Below are 25,273 nucleotides of genomic sequence, written 5' to 3'. Positions count from 1 at the left end.
TGTACTATTAAGTAAAGTTCATAGATTACATTAAGTATGTATTTTTCCCATACTACCCTGTGTTAGTAACACCTTGTGTTAGTGTGGTACATTTGTTATAATTCCTGAAATAACAATTTTATACTTGTATTATTAACTGTAGTCCATTGTTTACAGAATGGTTTGCTGTGTTATTCAGCCCTACGTTTTAACTTTTAATTTTTATTCTAGTAGCAATATATGATCTAAAATTTCCCCTTTTAACCACATTCTCAAATACAATTCAGTGGTGTTAATGACACTCACCTTCATCCATTTCTAAGACTTTATAGTCTAGTAAAATTAAACAGAAATCTTTTATTTAAATAAAATATTAACTCCCCATTCTCTACTTGAATTCAGCTCCTGGTAACCTGTATTATAGATTCTAAATCTATGAGTTTGCTTTTTCTAATTGTTCATATCAGTGAGATCATAGCAATATTTGTTGTTTTTTGTCTGGCTTATTTCAGGGTTCATCCATGTTGTCTCATGTTATCAGGACTTCATTTTTGTGGCTGACTAGTATTCCATTCTATGTATATATCACATTTTGTTTATCCATTCATAAATTGATGGACAATTGAATTGCCTCCATCTTTTGGCAATTGTGAATAATGCTACTATGAACCTTGGTGTGCAAGTACCTGTTCAAATCCCTGCTTCAGTTCTTTTAGGTATATATACTTAACAGCATTGCCAGATCATATGATTACGTAGCTTTCTGAGAAACTGCAAATTGTCTTCCACAGTGGCTGCACCATTTGCATTCCCACCAGTAGTTAATAAGTGTTCCTATTTTCTGCATCCTCTCCAACACTTGTAATTTTCTGTCTTTTTAATAATATCCATTCTGGTGGGTGTGAAATGATATCTTATTGTGGTTTTGGTTTGCATTTTCTTTATACCTAGTGAAGTTGAACATTTTTTCATGTGCTTTTCAGCCATTTGTATTTCCCCTTTGGAAAAATGTCTATTCAAGCCCTTTCCCCATTTTTAAATTGTGTTTTGTGTCTTTATTGATTTGTATATTCTGTATATTAAACCCTTATCAGATATGTGATTTTCAGATATTTTTCCCATTGAGTAGATTGTATTTTCATTTTTGTAACAAAGTCCTTTCATGTATAGAAGTTCTTAATTTTGGGGAGCAGATAGAGCTCAAGTGATTAAGTGCTTGCTTCCCATTTTTGTGGTCCCAGATTCGATCCCCTTTGCCTACTAAAACAAAAACAAACAGAAAACCCAACTCTCATTGGGGAGCAAATGTAGTTCAGTGGTTGAGTGCCTACTTCCCATGTACAAGGTCCTGAGTTCAATCTCCGTTACCTTCTTTTAAAAAAAAAGGTTTATATTTTGTGGAGGCCCTACTTGTCCATTTTTTCCTTTTGTTGCTTGGTGCTTTGAGTGTAAAATCTAAGAAATCATTGCATAACACAAAATGCTAAAGATACTTCCGTACATTTTCTTCTAGGAGTTTTATTGTTCTTCTTCTTATATTTAGGTCTTTAGACCATTTTCAGTTAATTTTAGGGGTCCTCTTTCATTCTTGTGCATATGGATATTTAGTTTTCCCAGTACTATTTGTTGAAGAGACTGTTCTTTCCCAATTCAGCGAGTGGACTTGGCAGCCTTGTCAAAAATCATTTGGCTATATATATGATGGTCTATTTCTGAACTCTTTAATTTGATTCCATTGCTCAATACATTTATCCTTAAGCCAGTACCATGCTGTTTTGACCACTGTAGCTTTTCCCCCCATACAATAACTTTATTTATAGAGAAATTTTACATTTAAATTATAGGGGGTTCCCATATACCTCACCCTCTTCCCCCGTCTACATTTTCCCCTATTAATAACATTTTATATCATTGCTGGACATTTGTTAACATTTGATGAACAAATAATGAAGCATTGCTACTAACGAAGGTGTATAATTTACATTATGGTTTACACTTTTCACTGTATAATTTTATAAGATTTGACAAAATATATAATGGTCTGTATCCATCATGGCAATCATCATGCAGAAGAATTCCAATGCCCTAAAAATGCTCTATGTTCCACACATTCTTCCCTCTGCCTCCCCACAGAACTTTTGGTAACCACTATCTTTATATCAGTGTTACAAGTTCTTTTGTTACTACAATAATAGTAAGTCTACTTTGGTCCATGGTTGTATTCCCCACTTGTATTTGTTCATCCCTCAGTCTTGAGGATTTTAGGATGGTGATCACCATTCAGCTTCAGACTGAGAGTGGGGTTAGATTATATGAGGCAAATGTAAGGAACTATTTTGCTTGCAGTTGTAGACACTCTGTTTTTTGGAATGGGGATTGTCTGTCGTCATTTTGTTTATTGTCCTGAGCCAGAAATTGGAGAGTAGGTGTTGGCTGCAATACTGCTGAGATTCAGGGCTCAACTGGCATATGAACAGACTGAATATTTAAGTCTCTGGGACATACATTTAATGGGTGTAGTGCTAATTGTAGGTTCAAACAAAAGGGGTAGAAGAATCGTGTAGGGAAATTATAAATGAGTCTTAACTCTGTTATATTGGGAAAATAGGTTATCATATATTCAAGGTAAGGCCCACCAGTGGGGGCCTGATTTCATGGGATTGTCTGCCTTGCCTATAGTGTCTGGTTGTCTCTAGAGCCCTCAGGAGCCACCTCTGTTTCAGTTTTGTTTACTGTGGCATTTAGTGAGATCTGCCTGAGAAGTGTGAAAGTGTAACTTCTGAAATGCTCTCCTGTCTCACTTTGAAATTTCTTAGCCATGAAAATGATTTTGTATTTAATGATCCCCCTTTTGGTTAAGGTCTTTTTCCAAATGCATCGTTGGTTGGTGTTTGGTATTAATCACTTGGTGCCAGGGAAGCTCATTCCCAGGAGTCATATCCCACACTGTGGGGAAGGTAGTGCATTTATTTGCCGAGTTTGGCTTAGAGAGAGGCCACATTTGAGTTCCAAAGAGGTTTTCAGGAGGTCCTTCATAGGCAATAATTATTATTAGGCTAAGTTTCAATTTTACAAGAATAAGGTTCATAAGTACAAGTATTAATATCGTAAGCTTGGGATATTGGTCAGTTTTCATTTTATTAGTCACTGCCTATGTCCTGAGTTCTTGACGCTCTATTTGAGAATGTAGCAAGACTTCCCAGGATGGGAGTTTAATACTTTGTTGGTTATTGTGTGGGTCTCTACCTACTGAGATAACACCCTTTGGCAACTCGAACACATTCATATTCCGTATTCCCCAGGTATACCCGTCCTAACACATCCCCTCATCACCAACATCCTGAACCAGTGACCCTCTGCTGTCACACATACCAAAAGAACACTCTCACAGTTGTATTCTCAACCACAGTCTGCATCGTCCTCAGAGTTCACTTGTTCCTTCCTCAACCCTTCTTCCAGCTCCATGAATGGCCTAACTCATCCCACCAGTCCTTATGAGCTCATACTCATACTCATACTCTAGCACCATCAACCCCACTCATAACCACTATATCCCCATCACCCACGTTCACTACAAACTGCCGCCATCCACCTTATCATAGATTCTGCCAAGATTAAGCATCAGCTCACCATTCTCTACTCTGTTATATCTACTGGTAACCTATCTTCCAGATTCTACCGCCTTTAGTTTGCTCAGTATCTTTAGTTCATATCAGTGAGATCATGGAATGTTTGTCCTTTAATGACTGATTTACTTCACTCAACAAAAGGTCTTGGGGTTTATCCATGTTCTCACATGTATTTCTTTCCTTCTTAGAGCTGAGTAATTATCTATGTATATACCATGTGTATTAGTCAGCTAAAGGGGTGCTGATGCAAAATACCAGAAATTAGTTGGTTTTTTTAAAGGGTATTTATTTGAGGTAGGAGCTTACAAGATACAAGCCATAGCATAAGTTACTACCCCACCAAAGTCTATTTTCATGTGTTGGAGGTAGATGACTGCCGATGTCTGTGAGGGTTCAGGCTTCCTGGGTTCCTCTGGGCTCAGCTCCTCTGTTTTCTCCACAAGGTCAGCTGTAGACTATCAGGAAAACGGGTTTCTCTCTCCCAGGGACTCCAACTTCAGCATCAAACCTCCAACATTAAAAGCTCTAGCATCAAAAAGCTTCAACTGTGTGCTTTGCCATGCCTTTTATCTAAAACCCTTTTATTTAACACCTTAATGACATGGCCCAATCTAAGCCCTAATAATAACGTAATCATGCCCGTGTACAGACCAGATTACAAACATAATTCAGTATCTCTTTTTGGAATTCATAACTGTATCAAACTGCTATACCATATTTTATTCATCTCTTCATCTGTTGATGGACATTTGGGTTGCTTCCAACTTTTGGCAGTTGAGAATAACACCAGGATGAACAACCGGTGTGCATATATCTGTTTGTGTCCCTACTTTCAGTTCTTCTGGGTATATTCCTAGTAGCGTGATTGCTAGATCATATGGCCATTCTATATTTAACTTCTGAGGAATTGCCAAACTGTCCTCCACAGTGGCCATTCTACATTCCCACTAGCAGTGGATGAGTGTTCCTGTTCCTCTCTATCCTCCCTAATACGTGTAGTTTTCTGGGTTGTTTTTTTTTTTTGCTTTGCTTTGCTTTGTTTTGTTTTAATAGCAGCCAATCTAGTAGGTGAAGGATGGTATCTCATTGTAGTTTTGATTTGCATTTCCCTAATAGCTGATGATGGTGAGCATAATTTCATGAGCTTTTTAGCCATCCTATTTAGAAAAGTGTCTATTCAACTCTCTTGCCCATTTTTAAAATGGGTTCTTTGTCTTTTATTATTGAGATGTGCTAGATTATTAGACACTTATCAGATATGTAATTCCCAAATATTTTCTCTCATTCAGTAGGCTGCCTTTTCACTTTTATGACAGATTCCTTTGAAACACAAATGTTTTTAATTTTGAGGAAGTCCCATATATTGATTTTATCTTCTGTTGCTAATGCTTTGAGTGTAAAGTTTATGAAACTATTTCCTAGTACAAGATCTTGTAGATGCTTCCTGACATTATGTTCTAGGAACTTTGTGGTCTTGGCTCTTACATTTAGGTCTTTAACCCATCTTGAGTTAACTTTCGTATAAGGTGTGAGTTGGTGATCATCTTTCATTCTTTGGATATGGATATCCAGTTCTCCCAGCATCATTTTTTTAAATTCATTTATTTATTTATTTTTTAAATAAACTCTTCCATTCCTTCTCACAGATACTCAGAATACACAAATGTTACATAAAAAAATATAGGGGATTCTCATATGCCCCACTCCCCTCCCCCCCACATCAACAACATCCTTCACCAGTGTGGCACACCTGCTAAAATTGATGAACACATTTTGAAGCATTGCCACCAAGCGTGGACCACAGTCCACACTGTAGTTTACAGTCTCTTCTGCAAAATCTTGCAAATTAAGACAAGATATATAATAGCCTGCATCCATCCACCACTGCAGTGCCATCCAGGACAATTCCCAAGTCCTGAAAACTCCCCCATATTACACCTGCTTCTCCCCCTCATTGCCCCCAGAACCCCCAGTGGCCACCACCCCCACATCAATGACAAAAGTTCTTCCATCCAGCAGCATTTGTTGAAGAGACCATTCTTTCCCAATTGAATGAATTTGGTAGCCTTTTCAAAATCCAGTTGTGCCAGTACCATGCTGTTTTGACCACTGTAGCTTTTTAATAAGCTTTGAAGTCAGGAAGTGTGAGTTCTCCAACTTTTTTCTTCTTTTTCAAGATAATTTTGGCATTTGGGATCCCTTACCTTTCTAAATAAATTTGATAATTGGCTTCTCCACTTTTGCAAAGTAGGCTGTTAGAATTTTGATTGGGAATGAATGGAATCTGTAAATCATTTTGGGTTGAATTGACATCTTAATGATGTTTGGTCTTTGAATCCATGAACACAGAATATTCTTCCATTTATTTAGATCTGTGGTTTTTTTTAGATTTGTTTTGTAGTTTTCTGCATATCCTTTATATCCTTGCTTATATTTATTCTTAGATATTTGATTTTTAGTTGCTATTATAAACGGAATTTTTTCATCATTTCCTCTTCACCTTGTTCATTACTACTGTACAGAAACACTTTGTACCCTGCCACTTTAATGAACTTGTTTATTAGCTCTAATAGTTTTGGGTCAGTTTTTCTGGACTTTAGGATCATGTCAATTGTAAATAGTGAAAATTTTACTTCTTCCTAACTAGAAAAAGAAGAGCAAACCATTCCCAAAGAAAAAAAAAAAAAAGGAAAGAAATCATAAAGGTTAAAGCAGAAATAAATGAAACTGAGAACAACAAAAAAGAGAAAATCAACAAAACCAAAATCTGGTTCTTTGAGAAGATTAATAAAATTGACAAACCTTTAGCTAGACTAATAAAGAAAAAAAGAAGATGCAAATAAAGTCAGAAATGAAAGAGAAGTTATGATTGATCCTACAGAAATAAAAAGGATCATAAGTGAATATTATTAGAAACTGTATGTGAGCACAATAGACAACCTAGATGAAGTGGACAAATTCCTAGAAACACACAAACAACCTACATTGACTCTACAAGAAATTTAGGAACTCAACAAACCAATCACAAGCAAAGAGATTGAATCAATCATCAAAAATCTTCCAACAAAGAAAAGTCCAGCAACAGATTGCTTCATAGGTGAATTCTACCAGGCATTTTGCGAAGAATTAACACAAATCATGTTTAAACTCTTCCAAAAAATTGGAGAGAAAATTACAATTACCCAGCATATTTTATGAAGCCAATATCATCCTAGTACCAAAACCAGGTAAAGATACTACAAGGAAAGAAACTTACACATCAATTTCTATAATGAACCATAGACGCAAAAATCCACAACAAAATATTTGTAAATCAAATCCAAGAGCACATTAAAAGAATTATATTCCATGATGAAGTAGATATTAATTTGGGTATACAAGGGTGTTTCAGCATATGAAAATCAATTGATATGATACACCATATTAACAAAGAAAGGGAAAGATATCACATGATTATATCAGTTCATACAGAAAAGGCATTTGACAAAATCCAGCATCCTTTCTTGGTGAAAACACTTTGAAAAATAGAAATAGAAGGAAACTTCCTTGCATTAGTCAGCCAGAGGTACTAATGCAAAGTACCAGAAATCTCTTGGCTTTTATAGTGGGTATTTATTTGAGGTAAAAGCTTACAGTTTCAAGGCCCTAAAAAGTCCAAATCAAGATACCCTAAGAGGTACTTCCTCACCAAAGTCCATTGTCACGTGTTGAAACGAGATGGTGGGTGATGTCTGTGAGGGTTCAGCCTTCCTCTTTCCTCTTAAGGCTCCCTGGTTCCAGCTCCTTCCCATCTCAGCTATAGGCTGGAGGGCTTATTTCTTTCCAGGCTCAGCTGCTCTGTTCTTTTCACAAGGTTGGCTATAAACTATCGGGCAAATGGCTCACTCTTTTCTCAGGGCCACAGGATCAAAGCTATCTCCTCTTCTGTGTCTGTGGTGCTCTCCCTTCACTTGCGTATCTTATTCTGTGTTCTCCTTGAGTGATTGTCCATTAATACAGCCCACCAAGGGACTGGGGCCCAACCCTTCATGCCCTAATGACATGGTTGAATCAAAGCCCTAATCTTAACATAATCAAGTTTGAATTTAATATAATGAAAGGGTATCACACCCAGAGGAACAGACCAGTTTACAAACATAATATCTCTTTTTGGAATTCATAAATAATCTCAAACTGTTCCTCAGCATGGTAAAGGGCATATGAAAAACCTACAGCTAACATCATACTTAATGGTGAAAAACAAAGTTTTCCCACTAGGATCTAGAACAAGACAAGAATGCCCACTGTCACGCTATTAGTCAGCATTGTACTGGGAGCCCTAACCAGAACAGTTAGGCAAGAAAAAAAATGAAAAGCATCTACATAGGAAAAGAGGAAGTAAAACTCTATTTGTGGATGACATGATCCTATGTTTAGTAAATTCTAAAATACCTACAACAAAGCTACTTGAACTAATAATAAACAAGTTCAGCAAAGAGGTAGGATACAAGATCAATGTGCAAAAATTAGTAATGTTCCTGTATACTAGAACAATGTGAGGAAGAAACAAGGGAAAAAGTCCCATTTTCAGTAGCAACAAAGAGATTCAAATACCTAAGAATCAATTTAACCGGAAAGCATAGGACTTATATGCAGAAAACTACAAAACAATGCTAAAAGAAGTCAATGAAAACCTAAACAAATGAAAATACATTCCTTATTCATGGATTGGAAGACTAAATATTGTGAAGATATCACTCTTACCCAAACTGATTTATAGATAATGTAAAGCCAATCAAAATTCCAACAGCCTACTTTACAGAAATAGAAAAGGCAATTACCAAAATTATTTGGAAGGGAAAGTACAGCCAAATAGCCAGAAGCATTCTAAAAAAGAAGAGCAATGTGGAGAACTTTAACTGCCTGACCTGAAACATATTACAAAGCTACAGTGGTCCGAGCAATATGGTATTGGCCTAAAGACTGACTCATCGATCAGTGGAACAGAAATGAGAGTCCAGGAATAAACCCTCACCTCTATAGCCAACTGGTTTTTGACAAACCTTCCAAGTCCACTTCCCAGCACAAAACAGTGTCTTCAACAAATGGTGCTGGGAGAACTGGATATCCATAACAAAATAATGAAAGAGGACCCTACCTCACTCCCTGTACAAGAATCAATTCAAAATGGATCAAAAACCTAAATATAAAAGCCAGGACCATAAACCTAGAAGAAAATATAGGGTAATATCTTAAAGACCTTGTGGTAGGTAGTGGTTTCTTGGGCCTTACACCCAAAGCATGAGCATCAAAAGAAAAAATAGATAGCTGGGACCTCCTCAAAATTAAACAGTTTTTCACCTCCAGGACTTTGACAAAAGGGTAGAAAGGCAGCTGACTCAATGGAAGAAAATATTTGGCAATCACATATCTGATAAAGATTTAATATCCATGATATAGAAAGAGATCATACAACTCAACAATGATTAAAAAATGAATAAATTGAGTAAAATTTGGAAAAAATAAATAAATAAAACACTAGACCAAAAAAAAAATGAAAAGACAAAGAACCTGATCTAAAAAGTGGGCAAAAGACTTAACAGACATTTGTCCAAAGAAGAAGTATAAATGGTAAAAAAAAAAAAAAAAAATGAAAAATTGTTCAACATTGTTAGCGATTAGGGAAATGCAAATCAAAACTACAATGAGATATCATTTCACACCTATTGCAGTGGCTACCATTAAAAAGATAGAGAACTACAAGTGTTGGAGAGGATGTGGAGAGATAGGAGCACTTATTTCCTGTTGGTGGGAATGTGGAATGGTACAGCCCCTGTGGAGGACTGTTTGGCATTTCCTAAAGAAGTAGAATAGATTCGCCTCATGACCTGGCAATACTGATACTGGGTAAATAACCGAGAAGAACTGAGCACAGTGACACAAACAGATATCTGCACACCCATGTTCATATTGGCATTGTTCACAATTGCCAAAGTTGGAAACAACCCAGGTGTCCATCAGCCAATGAATGGATAAAGAAACTGTGGTGTGTACACATGATGGAATATTATACAGCTGTTAAGAAGAAAATGAAGTAGCGAAGCATATGACAACATGGATGAACCTGGAGGACATTATGTTGAGTGAAGCAAGCCAGACACAAAAGGACAAATACTGTATGATTGTACTACTATGAACTAAATATATTGCATAAACTCATGAAGTTAATAACTAGAATATGGGTCACCAGAAAATAGGATGAGGTTAGAGAATGGAAAGCTGAGGATTAACTTGTACAGAATTGATAAAAAGGATGTGTGTTAATCTCTGGAAATGAATAGAAAAGGTAAAAGCCCAACATTATGATTATAAGTAGCAGTACTATTATGTAGATATGATAGTAGTTGAAAGGAAAAGTCTAAGGTAATGCATATTACTAAAAGGAAAGCAAAAAATTGCAGTATTGAGGAAGCAGATGTGGCTCAAGCAATTGAGTTCCTGGGTTCAGTTTCCAGTGCCTCCTGGAGAAGGCAAGCTGATGCGATGGGCAGGCATGGCAAGCTGATGCAGCAAGGTGATGCAACAAAGAGAGGCAGAGGAAAGACAGTGAGAACCACAACAAACCAGGGAGCTGAGGTGGCTCAAGCGATTGAGCGCCTCTCTCCCATGTGGGAGGTTCCCAGTGCCTCCTAAAGAGAAGACAAGCAGACACAAAGACACAACAAATGGACACAGAGAGCAGACAGTGGCCTCAAACATTGGGGAGGAGGGGGAATAAATAAAAATCTTTTTTTAAAAACTTGCAATATGGAATTGTATAGCATAGTAAAACTGCATATGAAATACAAATATGAGTAAAATTGCATATAAAAGACCATTTTTCTTTGAAACAGAACAAATGTAAGCTTTACACCACAAGATGTTAATTTCAGACCAAAAAAAAAATGCTTAGTGAAAGAAACCAAACACAAGATACTACATATTATATAATTCTATTTATATAAAATGTAACTATAAATCAGTTTATAAAGATGAAATTCAATTATTGGGCTGGAGAAAGTGGGATTGAGAGGTGACTGCTAAAGGGTGTTGAGTTTTCTTTTTGGAGTAATGAAATTGTTTGAAAATTTTTTGTGGTAATGAATACACAATATTGTGATTATACTAAAAGCCATTGGTATACACTGTGGTAGATCATATGGTTTATATGCAAATGTAACTCAGTAAAACTGCTTAATAAATATATAAATGTGCAAGAATAGCCAGAAATAGCAACTTTGTATGGATGGATAGTTTGCTTTATTAATATGTATCAGTAAAACTAATTTGTGGGTTTTTTTAACTTTTTTTATTGAAGTATATCATTCATACATGAAGACACATAAACAATAAGTGTATAGTAAAGATTGCGAAGTTACAAAATAAACATACATGACATCACACAGGGGTCTCATACATCACCAACTCCTCGCATTGGTGTGAAACATTTGTTACAAACTATGCAAGAGCATTGTCAAAATATTACTACCAGCTATATTCCTTATCTTACATTTGGTGTATTTTTCCCCCATCCCATACTTTTTTTTTTAAGTATTTTTGTTACAGATATTGTGAACTTGCAAAACAATCATACAGTTGTGGATTTCGCATACAACTCCACACCATGGTGGAACATTTGTTACAGATTATGAGATAATATCATCAGACTATTACCACCAATCATGGTCCATAGCATACATTTGGCACACTTTTTCCATACACCTCCATTATCAGCACAGTATAGTTTGGTATTAATGCAAGAATGGGATTGTGACAGAAAAAGGTAGTCTGGGGAAGTAAATGTCAATAGAAAGCAAGCTAAAGAATAATTTAGGGACTGAATAACACAGTGAACCCAGAGGCGGTTGAGAATTGTGGTTACAAATGCAAGAGAATTTGTTTTTTTTAAAAGGTGCTTTTCCATCTAAGTCAGCTGCCACGTGTTGAAGCAAGATGGCTGCTGATTTTTGCCAAGGCTTAATTAAACTCAGCTGAGGGTCACCAGGCATGAGCTTACCTCTTTCCCAGGCCTGCTCAATCAGCTACTCTGCATTCTCCCTGAGTTCAGCTGTAAGCTGTCAGGCGTATAGCAGGGCTTGTTTCCTCTTGAGCTGTTCAGTGAGTCTAGCCTTTGGGGGCGCTTCCTGCTTAAGCAGTTCTCTCGCTAGTCCTCTCTCACATGGCAGGGTATAAAATGGCAGCTTCCTTTTTTCTGTCTGTGTCCCTCTTTATATGTCTCTGGTTTTTTTTTGTTTTTGTTTTATGCCACAAATCCCCCCCCCCCCCCCCCCCGGTTGTCTGTTCTCTGTGTCTATTTGCTGCGTGTTCTTTGTCTGCTTCTGATGTTGTCAGCGGCACGGGAATCTGTCTTTCATTTTGTGGTGTCATCTTGTTGTGTCAGCTCTTGGTGTGTGCGGCGCCATTCCTGGGCAGGCTGCACTTTCTTTCGTGCTGGGCGGCTCTCCTTACCGGGCGCACTCCTTGCTCGCGACACAGGGGACACCCCTGTATGGCAGGGCACTCCTTGCGCGCATCAGCACTACGCATGGGCCAGCTCCACATGGGTCAGGGAGGCCCGGGGTTTGAACCGCGGATGTCCCATGTGGTAAACGGACGCCCTAACCACTGGGCCAAGTCCGCCGCCATGTGTCTCTTTTTATCAGACCCAGCAAAAGGGTGGAAACTCAACCTGAGTCTGTCCTCACTGTCCAATAAAAAGGCCTAAAGGGATCTTATCAATAATCTAATCAAAGGCCCTCCACTGAATTTAATGCAGTCAAAGGGTATCACACCTTCAGGAACAGATTAGTTTAAAAACATAATCTTTCTCTTTTTGGGATTCATAAAATAACTTCAAACTGCTATATCTCTGATTTATATATCTGCTGTAGCATTTATTAGATATGTGACCTGTGGCTTAGTTCCTAACTTCGCTGCATTTCGATTTTCTCAGCATCAGCTATTGTTATAATTACTCCTCAAGGCCAGTTGTAGCATTATACATCTAGGCAGATTTTTTCAGATGTGGAAGTAATAATATAATGTCATGTTTTCAAAGGTGAGTTAGTAAGATTGCAAGTTTTCAAACCCCAGTTTCCACCATTTATTTACTTTGTGTTTTGGGGTCAAATTACTTAATCTCTTGCATTCTCAATTTCTTCATCTATAAAATGGATAATAGTACCTACTTGATAGGATAGAGTGAGGATTAAATGGAATAATATAAGGACTTAATAGATGATTGCTGCTGAGTTCATGGTTGTTCTTATTATCATCCATATTATTTTTATTGAAGTAGGACTCCACTTAGCAGCTAGAAAACATAGCATCTGGAAGGAAGGAGGCTGTCAGAAACCAGATGGGAATCAGAATCTTAGATAGCCTCTTCAGGTTCAAGACAAGAAATTAAAGCAAAATCCCAATTATACTGCCTAGACCAACAGGGAAACAGAAGACTGAAGCTCAGTAGGCACACTGGTTAACCCCAGTCATGCTTTATCCTGGCTAATGGTAGCCAGGCTTTTTCATTATATGTGTAGAGGAGACTTGCAATAAAGTTACAGAGTACAGTTGGTTCTCAAAGGCTTAGGGACTTCTCAGAGCCAAATCTGCTGTTCACATTTTCTAAGTACCTGTGCTTGGGTAGGATTAAAATAAACAGGGATTCAGGATCATAGCTGTAGTGGATAGTCAAATTGGATTAGATTAAAATATATAATCATACTTACTGATCATACAAACCAAATGTTCCATTTCTGTGAATTTATCATAAGGACTACGTGCAATGATACAGTTATAAAAATTTGATTATAGTGTTGTTTAATAAGAATGGGGCCTAACTCCCTAATAAAAAAGAGAGTTGATTGAATAAATTTGTAATATATCCGTATGTACAATATGAATCTTTGAACTCTTTGAAAATTGAAAACCCATATAGAAATGTTTTATAAACAATAATTATTGTAGCTAAACTGTAAAATAAGATTACAATAGTAGAGTATGATCTCATTTTTGTAGGAAAAAGTACATATCTGTGTCTATTTGTATGAAAAGATGAGAAAGATTTGGAAAAGTATAAAGTGTTTTTGTGTTTATAGTGGAAAAGGAAAATGTAAGAGCATTTCTTTTTTCTGATATCTATAACATGGCTTTTATAGTAAGCAATTTATATTTTATTTAAAAAGGCAGGCAGTACTATAAATACTTTGACATCATTGGCCTCATGTAAATAGAGAATCTTTTAAAGAAATTTCTATCACTTTATCATAAGATTTCTTTTTGTTAAAAACTCTAAGGAATGCTTTTTTCTAATGAACATAATTTTGAGTGGTAACTTGCTTTTTAAAATTCCTCCTGGTGTTTATAAATCTAATCCTTTTTTGTTTGTTTTATTTCTTAGGTTATTGTGTCAATGAGTATAGCATTTGCTCAACAAACAGAGTTGTCTAGGATATCTTGGGAAAAAGAAGATAGCACATCATCGAAACAATCACATACTTTGTGTCCACAAGAACAACATATTTTAAATAAAATGCAGCTATCACAGGGTCAAGTTGGTTTTCAGACTTTTGAAACAATGGACATGGAATTTAAAGAATTTAAGCCACTTAGTAAAGAGTTAGGAGAAGATGGAAAGGAAGTTCTGTTATCCAATAATGATAATCTTGATGATATTCTGGAATTAAAGGATCATGAACTGACTGTATCAGAAGAAATGTTCTCCAAAGATAAAACATTCATTGTCAGAGAATCTGTAAGTATGTCTCCTTGAATATAAAACACGTATTTAAAAAAAAATTGTAGCTTCCTTCACTAAAATTCTTAGCAGAAATGCTTTTTAATGGAGAAGCAAAGTATCAAATTAAATCTTGACTTATGATTCACATTTTTAATGTGTTTTATTAATTGTAAGGTATATAACTGTGTGACTTACTACTTGTATTAAATAATACAAGTCTGGTTCATAGTATTCCTGTTTGTCTTCTACCCAAAGTGCATGGTAAAATCGCATTTTAAGTTTTATCTACATTGATTTTGTTTTAACCAATTGAAGATGAACTACATTCCAATTTGGAAATATCTCTGAATAAAAGATTTGGTAAATTAAATATGACATTAACATCACAAGGAAATAGTTACTTCTTTAAGGAGACAATTTAAAGCATTTTACTATTTTTATTCTAATCCTCTTATTTTTTTACTTATCCATTAATGGAAGATCTATTCTGTGTCTATATGTCACCTATAATATAACAGAAAATAATAAGTACTACTTCTTTTAAAATTATTTATTTTCAGATTTTTGATTAATGATCAGGATAGCTAGTGTCTCATGTACAGAGGCATATTCAAATAAAATGTCTACTTCTTTTAATGAAATACAAAACTTGTGTGGTCTTAATGAAAAGCCTCTTTAATTTACCAACAACTGTTCAAGGTAGAATGAATCATTTAAGTAGTTTCTCTTCAGGAATTGAAGTACTCATAGAAACCCATTAAGGAAGTAACTTCTTGTGAGTATGAGAACCTGAAATATAAATCTTTTATTTTGAAATAAAATTTATCGAGAATTGTTTCTTAACAAGCCATTCCCTATAGTACTGATTATCACTACATAATATAAACTTAAGAGGTAAAATTTCTCCTGTTTTGTACATTTAATTTAAAAATGTAAATATTCCATTGATATTATTTCTCCATCATAAAATGTCAAGAGAACTAATGGAATTATGCTTCATTAAGTGTAGAAGGAATCATGAGTATCTTTATTCTTCTCTTTCCTTAAAATTAAATTATACTAAAACAACTGATAAATTTCTATTTTATTTTTGAAGAATAACATGTATTATGATAAATTAATTTCAAGTTTATTTGGAATAGTAATTAAAACAAATGCTTTTTTAGTTATGTTTTATTTTAATAATGGAAATTAAAAATGAGGTACTTTGTGGGGTTAATAGTAGAATTGCTTTCATATTCATTTAAAAATACCAGTGCTGACAGATTTTCATAAAATGCATTTGGTTAAATTATTTTTTTGTTTTGTTTTTATACTATTATAGATTCATGATGAAACTTTGGTATCAAGCATGGATGCTTCTAGACAGTTAATGTTAAATGAAGAACAATTGGAAGACATGAGGCAGGAACTTGTACGGCAATACCAGGAACATCAACAGGCAACAGAGCTGTTAAGGCAGGCACACATGCGTCAACTGGAGAGACAGCGAGAAGACCAGGAGCAGCTGCAGGAAGAGATTAGGAGGCTTAATAGACAATTATCCCAGGTATCGGACTAACAGTCCCCTTTTCTCCCAAGTAAAATAAGAATATTCATTATTTAGACTTTTTTTTTTTTAAGTGAAAATTATTTTGCCAGATCTGAACTACAAGTATTATACATCAGGAACAGACTCCAGCAGTGCAAAAAGCCATTGTTAGGGACGTATAACTCAACCTTGCAGTGCATTGTTTCCCTACCATTTTGTTTAATTGCTAAAAGGTTGTGGTTATTTTTCCCTCAATCATTCCGTTGACCATTCATGGCAAAAGCACTTTGACAATTTTGGAAATATTTTTTCTGTGGTATTAAAATATGCAGTTGATATCATGCAGTTTCCCCCTATTCATTTACAGTTTTGTGAGCCCTCCAATTAGCATCACCAAGGTTTAACTTTCTCTGTCTTTGATCTACTTTTTAATCAAGAATGGAAATCTTCTGAAGTAGTATGTTTCTGGAACTTTCTCCAGTGAAACATCTCTTTTTGATTTTAGAAATGCAAATTTATATAACATTCTTATTCCTTTTCTTGACTAAATTTAAAAACTTCCTTGGTATTTGGGAGCTGGATTCTTGTCAATTACCGTATATAATATATTTTCAAAATCATTGCAGAAAAGCAAGAAATATTTATATTAAAATTCTTTACAGAGACACTGAATTTTGAAAATAAAAGTTAAAACAGAAAACTCTTAATATATATGCTTTCCAATATAAAATAATAGGAAAATTGAGAGTTGAGAATAAAACATGTTGGAAAAATTAACTTTGCTTTTCTTCATTGCATTTTGTGAATTTGAACTTCTGAATTTTCAATATAAAATTGTCAGTAAAAATAATCCTAATTGAACTACCCAAATTCTTGAATATTATACTTAATATAAACTAAGTTTTTGGAAGTTTCAAATTTTGCGTTGAACTTTATATATGCTTTTAACCCCTTTTAATGGGTTATGGATCATAGAATCACGACCTGTTGGTCCTAAGGGGTTAAAAGAAATCTGCTTGATATTTCTGCTTTTTTCCTCTATCGCAAACAATATTCTCTCATCACCTTTTTTCTTATTTAGAGATCCTCAATAGATAATGAAAACCTGGTTTCAGAGAGAGAGAGGGTGCTTTTAGAGGAACTGGAAGCACTAAAGCTGCTGTCTTTAGCTGGAAGAGAGAAGCTGTGTTGTGAGCTGCGCAACAGCAGTACGCAAACACAGGTAGTATGGACTTTGGCCCACCTAGGAGGAATGGACCAACAATGCAGTAGAATTTGTTTGTCTTTGTTGGTGGTGTGATATGTATTTTTTATAGGTATTGAGTTTAACCTATTTGGATTGCCGACACTCAAGGTAAGTGGAGTCCAAATGCCTTACATTCCATTTAAGGAAATTCAAACCTGATATTGCTATAGCAGCAACTGCTGTTGCACCATGGAGCATTCTAACAAACTTTATTTGTAGCACTATACCAGGCATTAACTTGAGCCCATTAAAAAATTTTTTTCATCTGTGCACTGCAGTGTTTTATATTTCTTTGTTAATTCTAATCTTGTGATAAAATATAGTTAAATATTACTTTAGACAGTATCTGTTTCATGCGTTAGAAGTTTCTGTTTCACCCTAGTACATAGTAGAAGAATGACATGCTATTTCCAAGATGACAGGTTTTCTTTCTGTCTTGTCCTCTCTGCCTTTACCAAAACTTAAACAGAATGGAAATGAGAACCAAGGGGAAGTTGAGGAACAGACCTTTAAAGAAAAGGAATTGGACAGAAAACCTGAAGAGGTGCCACCTGATATCCTGTCTAATGAAAGGTATACAGAATGTGTACTTTTTCTGTACAAAGTGAATTAAAATATTGTTTTGATGTATTAAACTTACCTGTCCTTATTTTTATCTTGTACATTTATACTGTCTTAAAAATCATATACTCTATATACGAAACATGTCCTTCCTATATAATATAAAGGATTATCAATTTTTGATCATTAAAACATAAAAATTTTTTAAAATCTTTTGTATATAAAGTAATTTTGGATTAGAAATATTGATCGTATACAGTTATCAGTAAAGCTTAATGCATTATTTGTATACTGAATCTTTCTTGATTAATTTTTCTTGTTCTTATATGCCATTTTGTGTGCTAAAAAATACAGATGTGATTGTAAGTTTATTCTTTCACTGTATGGACATGTCTTCAGTGTAAGGTACCCCCAGGTTTGTTTATGCTGAGAAAAGCATTACTATAAATGTGAGTATTCCATATTTAGCTTCTTTAATGCATTTCCTGGGTAACAGATGAGAACTTTTAATACATATCCCATTTCTTAGAGAAATAAATTATCAGATGTTAACAAAATTCTCCTTTGATTTTGTAAAGGGTAATATAAAACTGTAAAATATTAAATGAGAAGTGTTATCCCACAGTAATATTAAGGATTTTAAGCACAATATGTAAAAATTTGTTTTGTTCAAAAGAAAATAATTTCTTTAATTTTTAATTTAAACTAATATCTACTAACTTAATTTCATCCTTTTCCAATTTCTGTGACTGCCACCTTCTTGTGTCCTCCTAACCTCCTTCCTCAGCTTGCATGGAGGAATTTGGCCCCTAAGATTTTGGCTTCCCCATTGGATCATCAGTATGGAACACAGTCATTATGGAATTCAAACAAGAAAGACAGTGTATGAAAATTAGTTACCATGGCAATATAAAATAAACATTTTGTTTATTTTATATTATTTTATCTCTAATTGGTATAAATATGTAGTATTTAATTTTTAGGAATTTTTCTAGTGACTGCTGGTAAAAATAGATATTCATAGTTATTTCTTTTTACCAGCATATTCATTTTAACTCTCTTAAGTAGAAATATTTTCAAATTTTCCTAGTCCTGGGGTTTGAGGCTTGAACTAACCTCAGAAAAAGTTAAGGAAATAAAACTCTTGACTTACCTTTACTAAGTAAATTATTTAAGAGTTTTATTTTTAAAACCCTTGCTTACATAAGCAGAGAACTTAATCTAGGTATAAAAATAGAACTCTTTCCCTTGACAAATGCATGTAGAAAAACCTTGTCTTAAAATAGGGATGCCATGTACCCGTGAAAACAGATACCTTTAACTTCTTTTTGGTTATCTCCTACTACAAGATAAAGTTGAGACAGAAAAATATCTTAAGACAGAGGACATTTACCATGAAACTCTCTTATTTTGTCTGCATATATTAAATATAAATTTTGCCACTGTAGTATCTTTGTTGAATTACACTATTAGAAAGAGAGAGTTGTTTAGTTATTCAGAAGAATAATCAGTTCATCTTCTGAGCTACCATTTGTAGAAATATATTTCTTAACATGAAAAGATGTTCATGTAAGTAAAAAAGAAGCTTATAAAACTGTCTAGGATGATCCCACTGGGGAAAAGTCTAGAAGGATAGTCATTAAAATGTTAATAGTGATTATTTCTGGGTGCTGAGAGTTTAGATGGGGGGCAAGGATGGTTAATGGTACTTTCAAATTTTCAAAAACTAAGAATGAACTACTTGCATTTTTAAAAAGAGAGACACACCATTAATTCCATTTGGATGAAAATAGGAAGTTCCTTCTACTGGCTCAAATGAACCTGTTGTGTATAACTTCAGAAATTTGTCTTTGGAGCAGATACATTAGAAAGTGGTCTGTGATATTCTCTCTAGTGTTGACATATGATAAAATTGCACTGTAAACATGTTTTAAAACAGGTCCCTACCAATCCAACTAATATTTTTTAAAATTAAGACATTTAGAACATCACCATTAAGTTGTAATTTCTTTACTGGTGGAATTCTTAAATAATATTTTAAAATATATCATTTAACCATAAAAAAGGTTAAATTTCAACATATATGTTTGTATGTATATTTTGTATATGGTAAAGCACAACTATATAATGAATAACCATGAAGTATTACTGGCTTGATAGCTTGCATCAACTTGTATACTACCATACTTTTTAGAACTTAAATTTTGCATCTCCTTAAAATTTTCTTCTAATCTAGAAACTCTGGTAGCTCAAAAATGTGGTTTATTGGCTTCTTTCAGGTTAATAAAATGCTATACAATTTTTGTTTGCATTTTTTTCTTAATTTTATTGATGCATATCATGCATACATGAACATACATAAACAAGTGTATAGTAAAATTTGTGAACCTACAAAACAAGCATACATAACATCATACAGGGGTCCCATAAATCACCCTACCACCAACACCTTGCATTGTTGTGAAACATTTGTTACAAATTATGAAAAAATGCTTTACACTTTTAAAATGTTATAGTTAATTTATTGATTAACATTTTTCAGAAGAAAACAAATTAGTTTATAATGTATTGTAAAAAATATATATCAAAAGCCAAAAGCACTTCATTGTAGGTGCTACTGCCTATTATTTTAGTAGAGAGGATCATCTGATACTTTTAGTTTCCAGATGAGATATTTTGTAGTAAATTTTTGTGGGACAGAAGCAAAGTGCTTGCTTTAAAAAGATTAAAACATTTTAATAAAGTTTCTTTGTGTATACAGGTATGCACTACAGAAAGCTAATAACAGACTTCTGAAGATCCTCTTAGAAGTTGTAAAGACTACAGCTGCTGTTGAAGAAACAATTGGTCGTCATGTCCTTGGGATTCTTGATAGAACTAGTAAGGGCCAATCACCTGCCAGCCTAATTTGGAGGTCAGAGGCAGAAGCACCTATAAAGTCTTGCATCCATGAGGAACACACAGGAGGTACTAATTTTAGATACTGTTGAAATTATCATCATGTTCAAATCTTCCTGGTTTCAGATTACTTTGCTATGTGTTGAAAATATAGAAGAGAGAATATTAAAGTATTTTTTAACAAATGGACCTCCAAGCCCAACATATTAGAGGTACTCTTCCCAAAATGCTACTGGAAAGTGAGTGTCGTAAGTTGTCATCGTACATACCTGGAGTTGCTACTGTGCCTACGTAAACCCTAAGGTCGTTCCATTTCTTCACCAATGAAAAAAATTCCACTTCATCATTGAGGACTGTTATCCATATCTATGATGTATTGGCAAAATGCGGAAACTACTCTACAGATTAAGAAAAGTCAGGAATAAAGAGCTTTTAAGCAAGCACCAATTTTACCTACCCGTTGAGATGGTTAGAAGGGGGTCTTCTTCCATCCCAAGAAACCCAAGGTTTGGTCTTATCTTTGGACTATTCTTGCCTGGTCCTTTTCTTTCTTTTGGAAAATTATTCAAAATATGGCTGACTGTGTATGGATTTGGAGATTAGGTCCTGTTAATGACATAGCCATCTTTTTAGCTCTGTTTTCTTCCTCCAGCTATGTCGGCTGGGCTCTTACTTCAGTTTCTTACCTTTATGTTACTGACCTGCTGTCCCGCTTATTGTTTCAACTCCTTAATTCTTGCTGGAGAAGAATTGAAGAAATCAAAAGGGGGAACATTTCCGTCACATAGAAAAAGATAGATCTGGGCTCTTGGGTCAGAAGGTTAAGCCCACAGTTCACTACCATTCCACACCCAAGCACTTCTCCCCAGTTAGAAGCAGACCTTCTTTAGAAGCATTTTGAAATACCCAGAGTTTACGCAAATTTTAACAACCTTCTCTTGTTGAGTTCCATGTGGAGCAACAAGGAGAAATTATCCCATTTCCAGAGGGATTGCCTAATTACAGGTTGGCTAGTAGCATGTTTGTAAGTACAGGGAAAAGCTTGATTTGAAATTTTAAGTAAAAATGATTTAAAAACACCACAGTTGAGGTCAAACTCGGTTTTAAAAACTGTTTATTCATAAAATAAGAGCTGAAAGAATGCTGTATATTAACACCTTTCTAATTTACTGTATTTTTCAAGTCAACTTTAAGTTCTTAATGAAAGCTATTTCATTTTTGCCTGTGAACCTTGATGTATTGAGAAGAATAAGGTGATATTTTCTTGTCCTCCATGTAAAATATGTTTAGCAAATTATACTTTTAAAAAAAATTATTTCATAAACTTATTTCTCCTGCCGTGTAGGGAGGGATTTTGCTGTTCCTCTAGTAAGACTTATCAGATTGACACAAAAGACACTCTAAGTAATGTTCTGTAGATTACAAAAACATTTTGTTTACTAGTTCTCTTAGACATTTCTTAAAATGATTGCTGAAATCCTTTGCACTTAAAAGGCAACAAATTACTTTCAGAGCAGTGTTCCCATAACTATAAAAAGACATAGATTGGTAAATTAAATCAAACAGTGAAGGATTATATTTATGTTCATTTTCTAAGAAAAAGCAGACCTAAAATCACATCTGTCTCCCTGCTTGCTTTCTTGCATAGTTATATCTAAAGCTTCCAACATGGATGAAAAGTTGTGTGTCCTGTTTTAAGCTATCCAGTATTTTTCAGTTGTAAGCAGTTTTCTCATTTCAATTCTACAAACATATATGAGCAATTTCTCTATGTTCTCTGCCTTACAGCAATTCATTTTAGTGAAGGGGGCATTGAGATTCCAAATCAAAGCAAAATAAAGACATTGTACTTAATATTTTACTTAAAACCACTTTATATATATATATAGAGAGAGAGAGAGTTGAATCAGTTCACCCTTCTAAAAAGTTAATTATTTAACTGTTGACTATTCTGAAAGAATAATATTAAGATACAAGAGGAAAAATTAATTCACTTAGGAAATATAGTATATAAAGAACAATGTAACAAATAAGGATTTTGCTGGTATTAGCATCTTAGGTTATAATGTGCACTTTCCTTTTAATTACTCAATCTTTATGTTTTGGTGTTTAGCAATGATGTGCTGGTTTTACTAATAAAACAAAGATGACAGCTAATACTATTGGGGATCCAATTTAATATATCTGAAAGGATACTGTAAATTAATAGAATTTATAAAGTCAATTTTCTCATAAACCTTGAAGATAATATTGGCTTAAAATAATGACACTGTGTTCTATATGTAAGAATATCTTCTTATGTTCAGTCAAAATTTTAATGAGGTCATTATGGTAAACTCTAAAACATACTTTAAAAATAGCTTTATGTCTTGTTATAACAGAAAAATTAAATCTCATCTAAAAATTACAATCTATTTAAGAAACAGTTTTTACTTTTCTGTTTTTATATATGAGTTTGTGTTGTAAGTAACACTATGAAATATTCTCAGCCTTCAAGTCTGAACTTGTTTAGTTTTTAAACATGTGTAGACTTGTCACCACTCTAAAAAATAATTGATTTGCTCCCTCATATACATAATAACCCAGTTTATGAAATTGAAGGGAAATTTTGAACCAGTGTGAAACAATTGAACCTAAGTCACAACTAGAACAGTTAAAAAATGAGTTCCTCCAGAACCTGTTGAAAGATTTTCTTTAATCCTGCTCTGTGGTGATTCAGTTGTGGAGTTCTTACCTCTCCCATGGAACACCAGGGACTAAATCTCATTTACTGCATTTTCATTTGGAGCAGGGTGATGTTATAAAAAGAATGGTGAGTTCGTAATCAGATAGCTTTTGTTCTTGTTCTGTCTCACTGTGACCTTGAGCAAATCTCTTAATCTCTAGGGCTTCAGTTGAATTTTCTTTTCTATCAGGTCAGACTATAGTCAGTGGTTTCCAGGTTTTAGCCTTCGGAATCTTTAAGAGGGTCATTGGGGTAAAGGAAGGAAGGTTCTTTCATATTACCCACCCTGCATTAACCTAAGGATCTTATCCTATTTTTAAAATAAAATTTTATTAAGTGTATCATTCATTTATGAACATACATAAACAAGTGTATAGTAAAATTTGTGAATTTATAAAACAGGCATGCATATCATCATACAGGGTTCCCATACATCTCCCCACCATGGACACTTTGCATTGTTATGAAACATTTGTTACAAACTATGAAAAAGCATCATCCAAATATTATTACTAACTGTGGTCCATATCTAACATTTGGTGGATTTCCCCCCAACCAACCCAATTATTAACACCCGATGTTAGTATTATATTTTTGTTATCGTTCAGGAGAAAATGTTGTCATATTTGTCCTGTTAACCGCAGTCTATCATCCACCACTGGATTCCCTGTGTTATCAGTCCAGTGCTCTGTACACTCCATTCAAAGTGTACACTCAGTGGCTTGCATATTCATCACAGAGTTGTGCTGTCTTCACATCAATTTTAGAACATTTTCATTAGTCCAAAAGAAAGAATCCCATTCTCCTTATACCCTCCTATTGTTATCCCTTAGTATTGAAAAAATATCGTCTTGCCATTGCTGCAAAATATTACAATACTACTGTTAACTATCACCTGTAGGTTACATTGGTTGTAAATTTCCCGTGTATAACCGAAAGAAGAGCGTTTTTAAAAAAATATTGAGTACCTTTTTTTTTGAAAGATTTTTATTTTTTTATTTATTTCTTGCCCCTTCTCCCTGCCCCCATCTCCCTTGTCTGTTCTCTGTGTGCATTTGCTGCGTGTTCTTTTTTGTCCTCTTCGTTTGTTGTCAGCGGCACGGGAATCTGTCTCTTTTAGTTGCATCATCTTGAGCCAGCTCTCCGTATGTGTGGCGCCATTCCTGGGCAGGCTGCAGTTTCTTTCGTGCTGGGCGGCTCTCCTTACGGGGTGCACTCCTTACACTTGGGGCTCCCCTACGCGGGGGACACCCCTGTGTGGCAGGGCACTCCTTGCACGCATCAGCACTGCATGGGCCAGCTCCACAGGGGTCAAGGAGGCCTGGGCTTTGAACCGTGGACCTCCCATATGGTAGATGGACACCCTGACCACTGGGCCAAGTCCGCCCCCAGAAGAGTATTTTTATATTTGTACTATTAACCACAATCTTCATCTACCACTGAAATCACTATGTTATACATACCCTAGATTTTTCTCTAGTTTCCTTTCAATTCACATTTACTTACACATACTACCCCTTTCAGCCACAATCACATTCATAGTGTTATACTCATTATGTTACTCTCAACTCTATTCATTTCCATACTTTTACAGTTAACCTTATTAATAATGTTATATACATTAAACACCATCTCCCATTTTCAACCCACCTTTTATTTCTGAGGAGCCCGTACTCTAGAGTTTAGCTCCGTTAGTTTACTTGTCGTATTTAGTTCTTATTAGTGAGACCATGCAATATTTGTATCTTGCTTATTTCACTCAATGTAATGTCGTCTAGGTTCATTCATGTTGTTTATATGCATCTAGATTTCTTCTTACAGGTGAATAGTGTTCCGTTGTGTGAATATGCCGCATTTGGTTTATTATCCATTTATCAGATGATGGACAGTAGGTCTGGTTCCATATTTTAGCAGTTGTGAATAATGCTCCTGTGACCTCTGGTATGCA

At 34.8% G+C, this 25,273-nt stretch overlaps 1 protein-coding gene across 8 annotated transcripts in view; it reads left to right on the top strand.

Annotated features, from left to right (window-relative positions):
• AKAP9 (A-kinase anchoring protein 9) overlaps window positions 1-25,273 on the top strand; it is a 202,505-nt gene that overhangs the window by 96,307 nt on the left and 80,925 nt on the right. For 7 of the 8 annotated variants that reach the window (XM_058297001.2, XM_058297000.2, XM_058297003.2 and 4 more), the window contains 5 exons: window positions 14,026-14,379; window positions 15,689-15,913; window positions 16,977-17,117; window positions 17,611-17,714; window positions 20,464-20,669. In XM_058297001.2, the coding sequence (XP_058152984.1) occupies window positions 14,026-14,379; window positions 15,689-15,913; window positions 16,977-17,117; window positions 17,611-17,714; window positions 20,464-20,669 (1,030 nt within the window). The remainder of the gene's footprint in view (window positions 1-14,025; window positions 14,380-15,688; window positions 15,914-16,976; window positions 17,118-17,610; window positions 17,715-20,463; window positions 20,670-25,273) is intronic. The other variant, XM_058297002.2, reaches the window with a different exon arrangement.

This window comes from Dasypus novemcinctus, chromosome 5, assembly GCF_030445035.2.
Source record: "Dasypus novemcinctus isolate mDasNov1 chromosome 5, mDasNov1.1.hap2, whole genome shotgun sequence".
NCBI lineage: Eukaryota > Metazoa > Chordata > Mammalia > Cingulata > Dasypodidae > Dasypus > Dasypus novemcinctus.
Note: the sequence above shows the minus strand (reverse complement) of the source record. Positions and strands in the feature narration are given on the sequence as shown.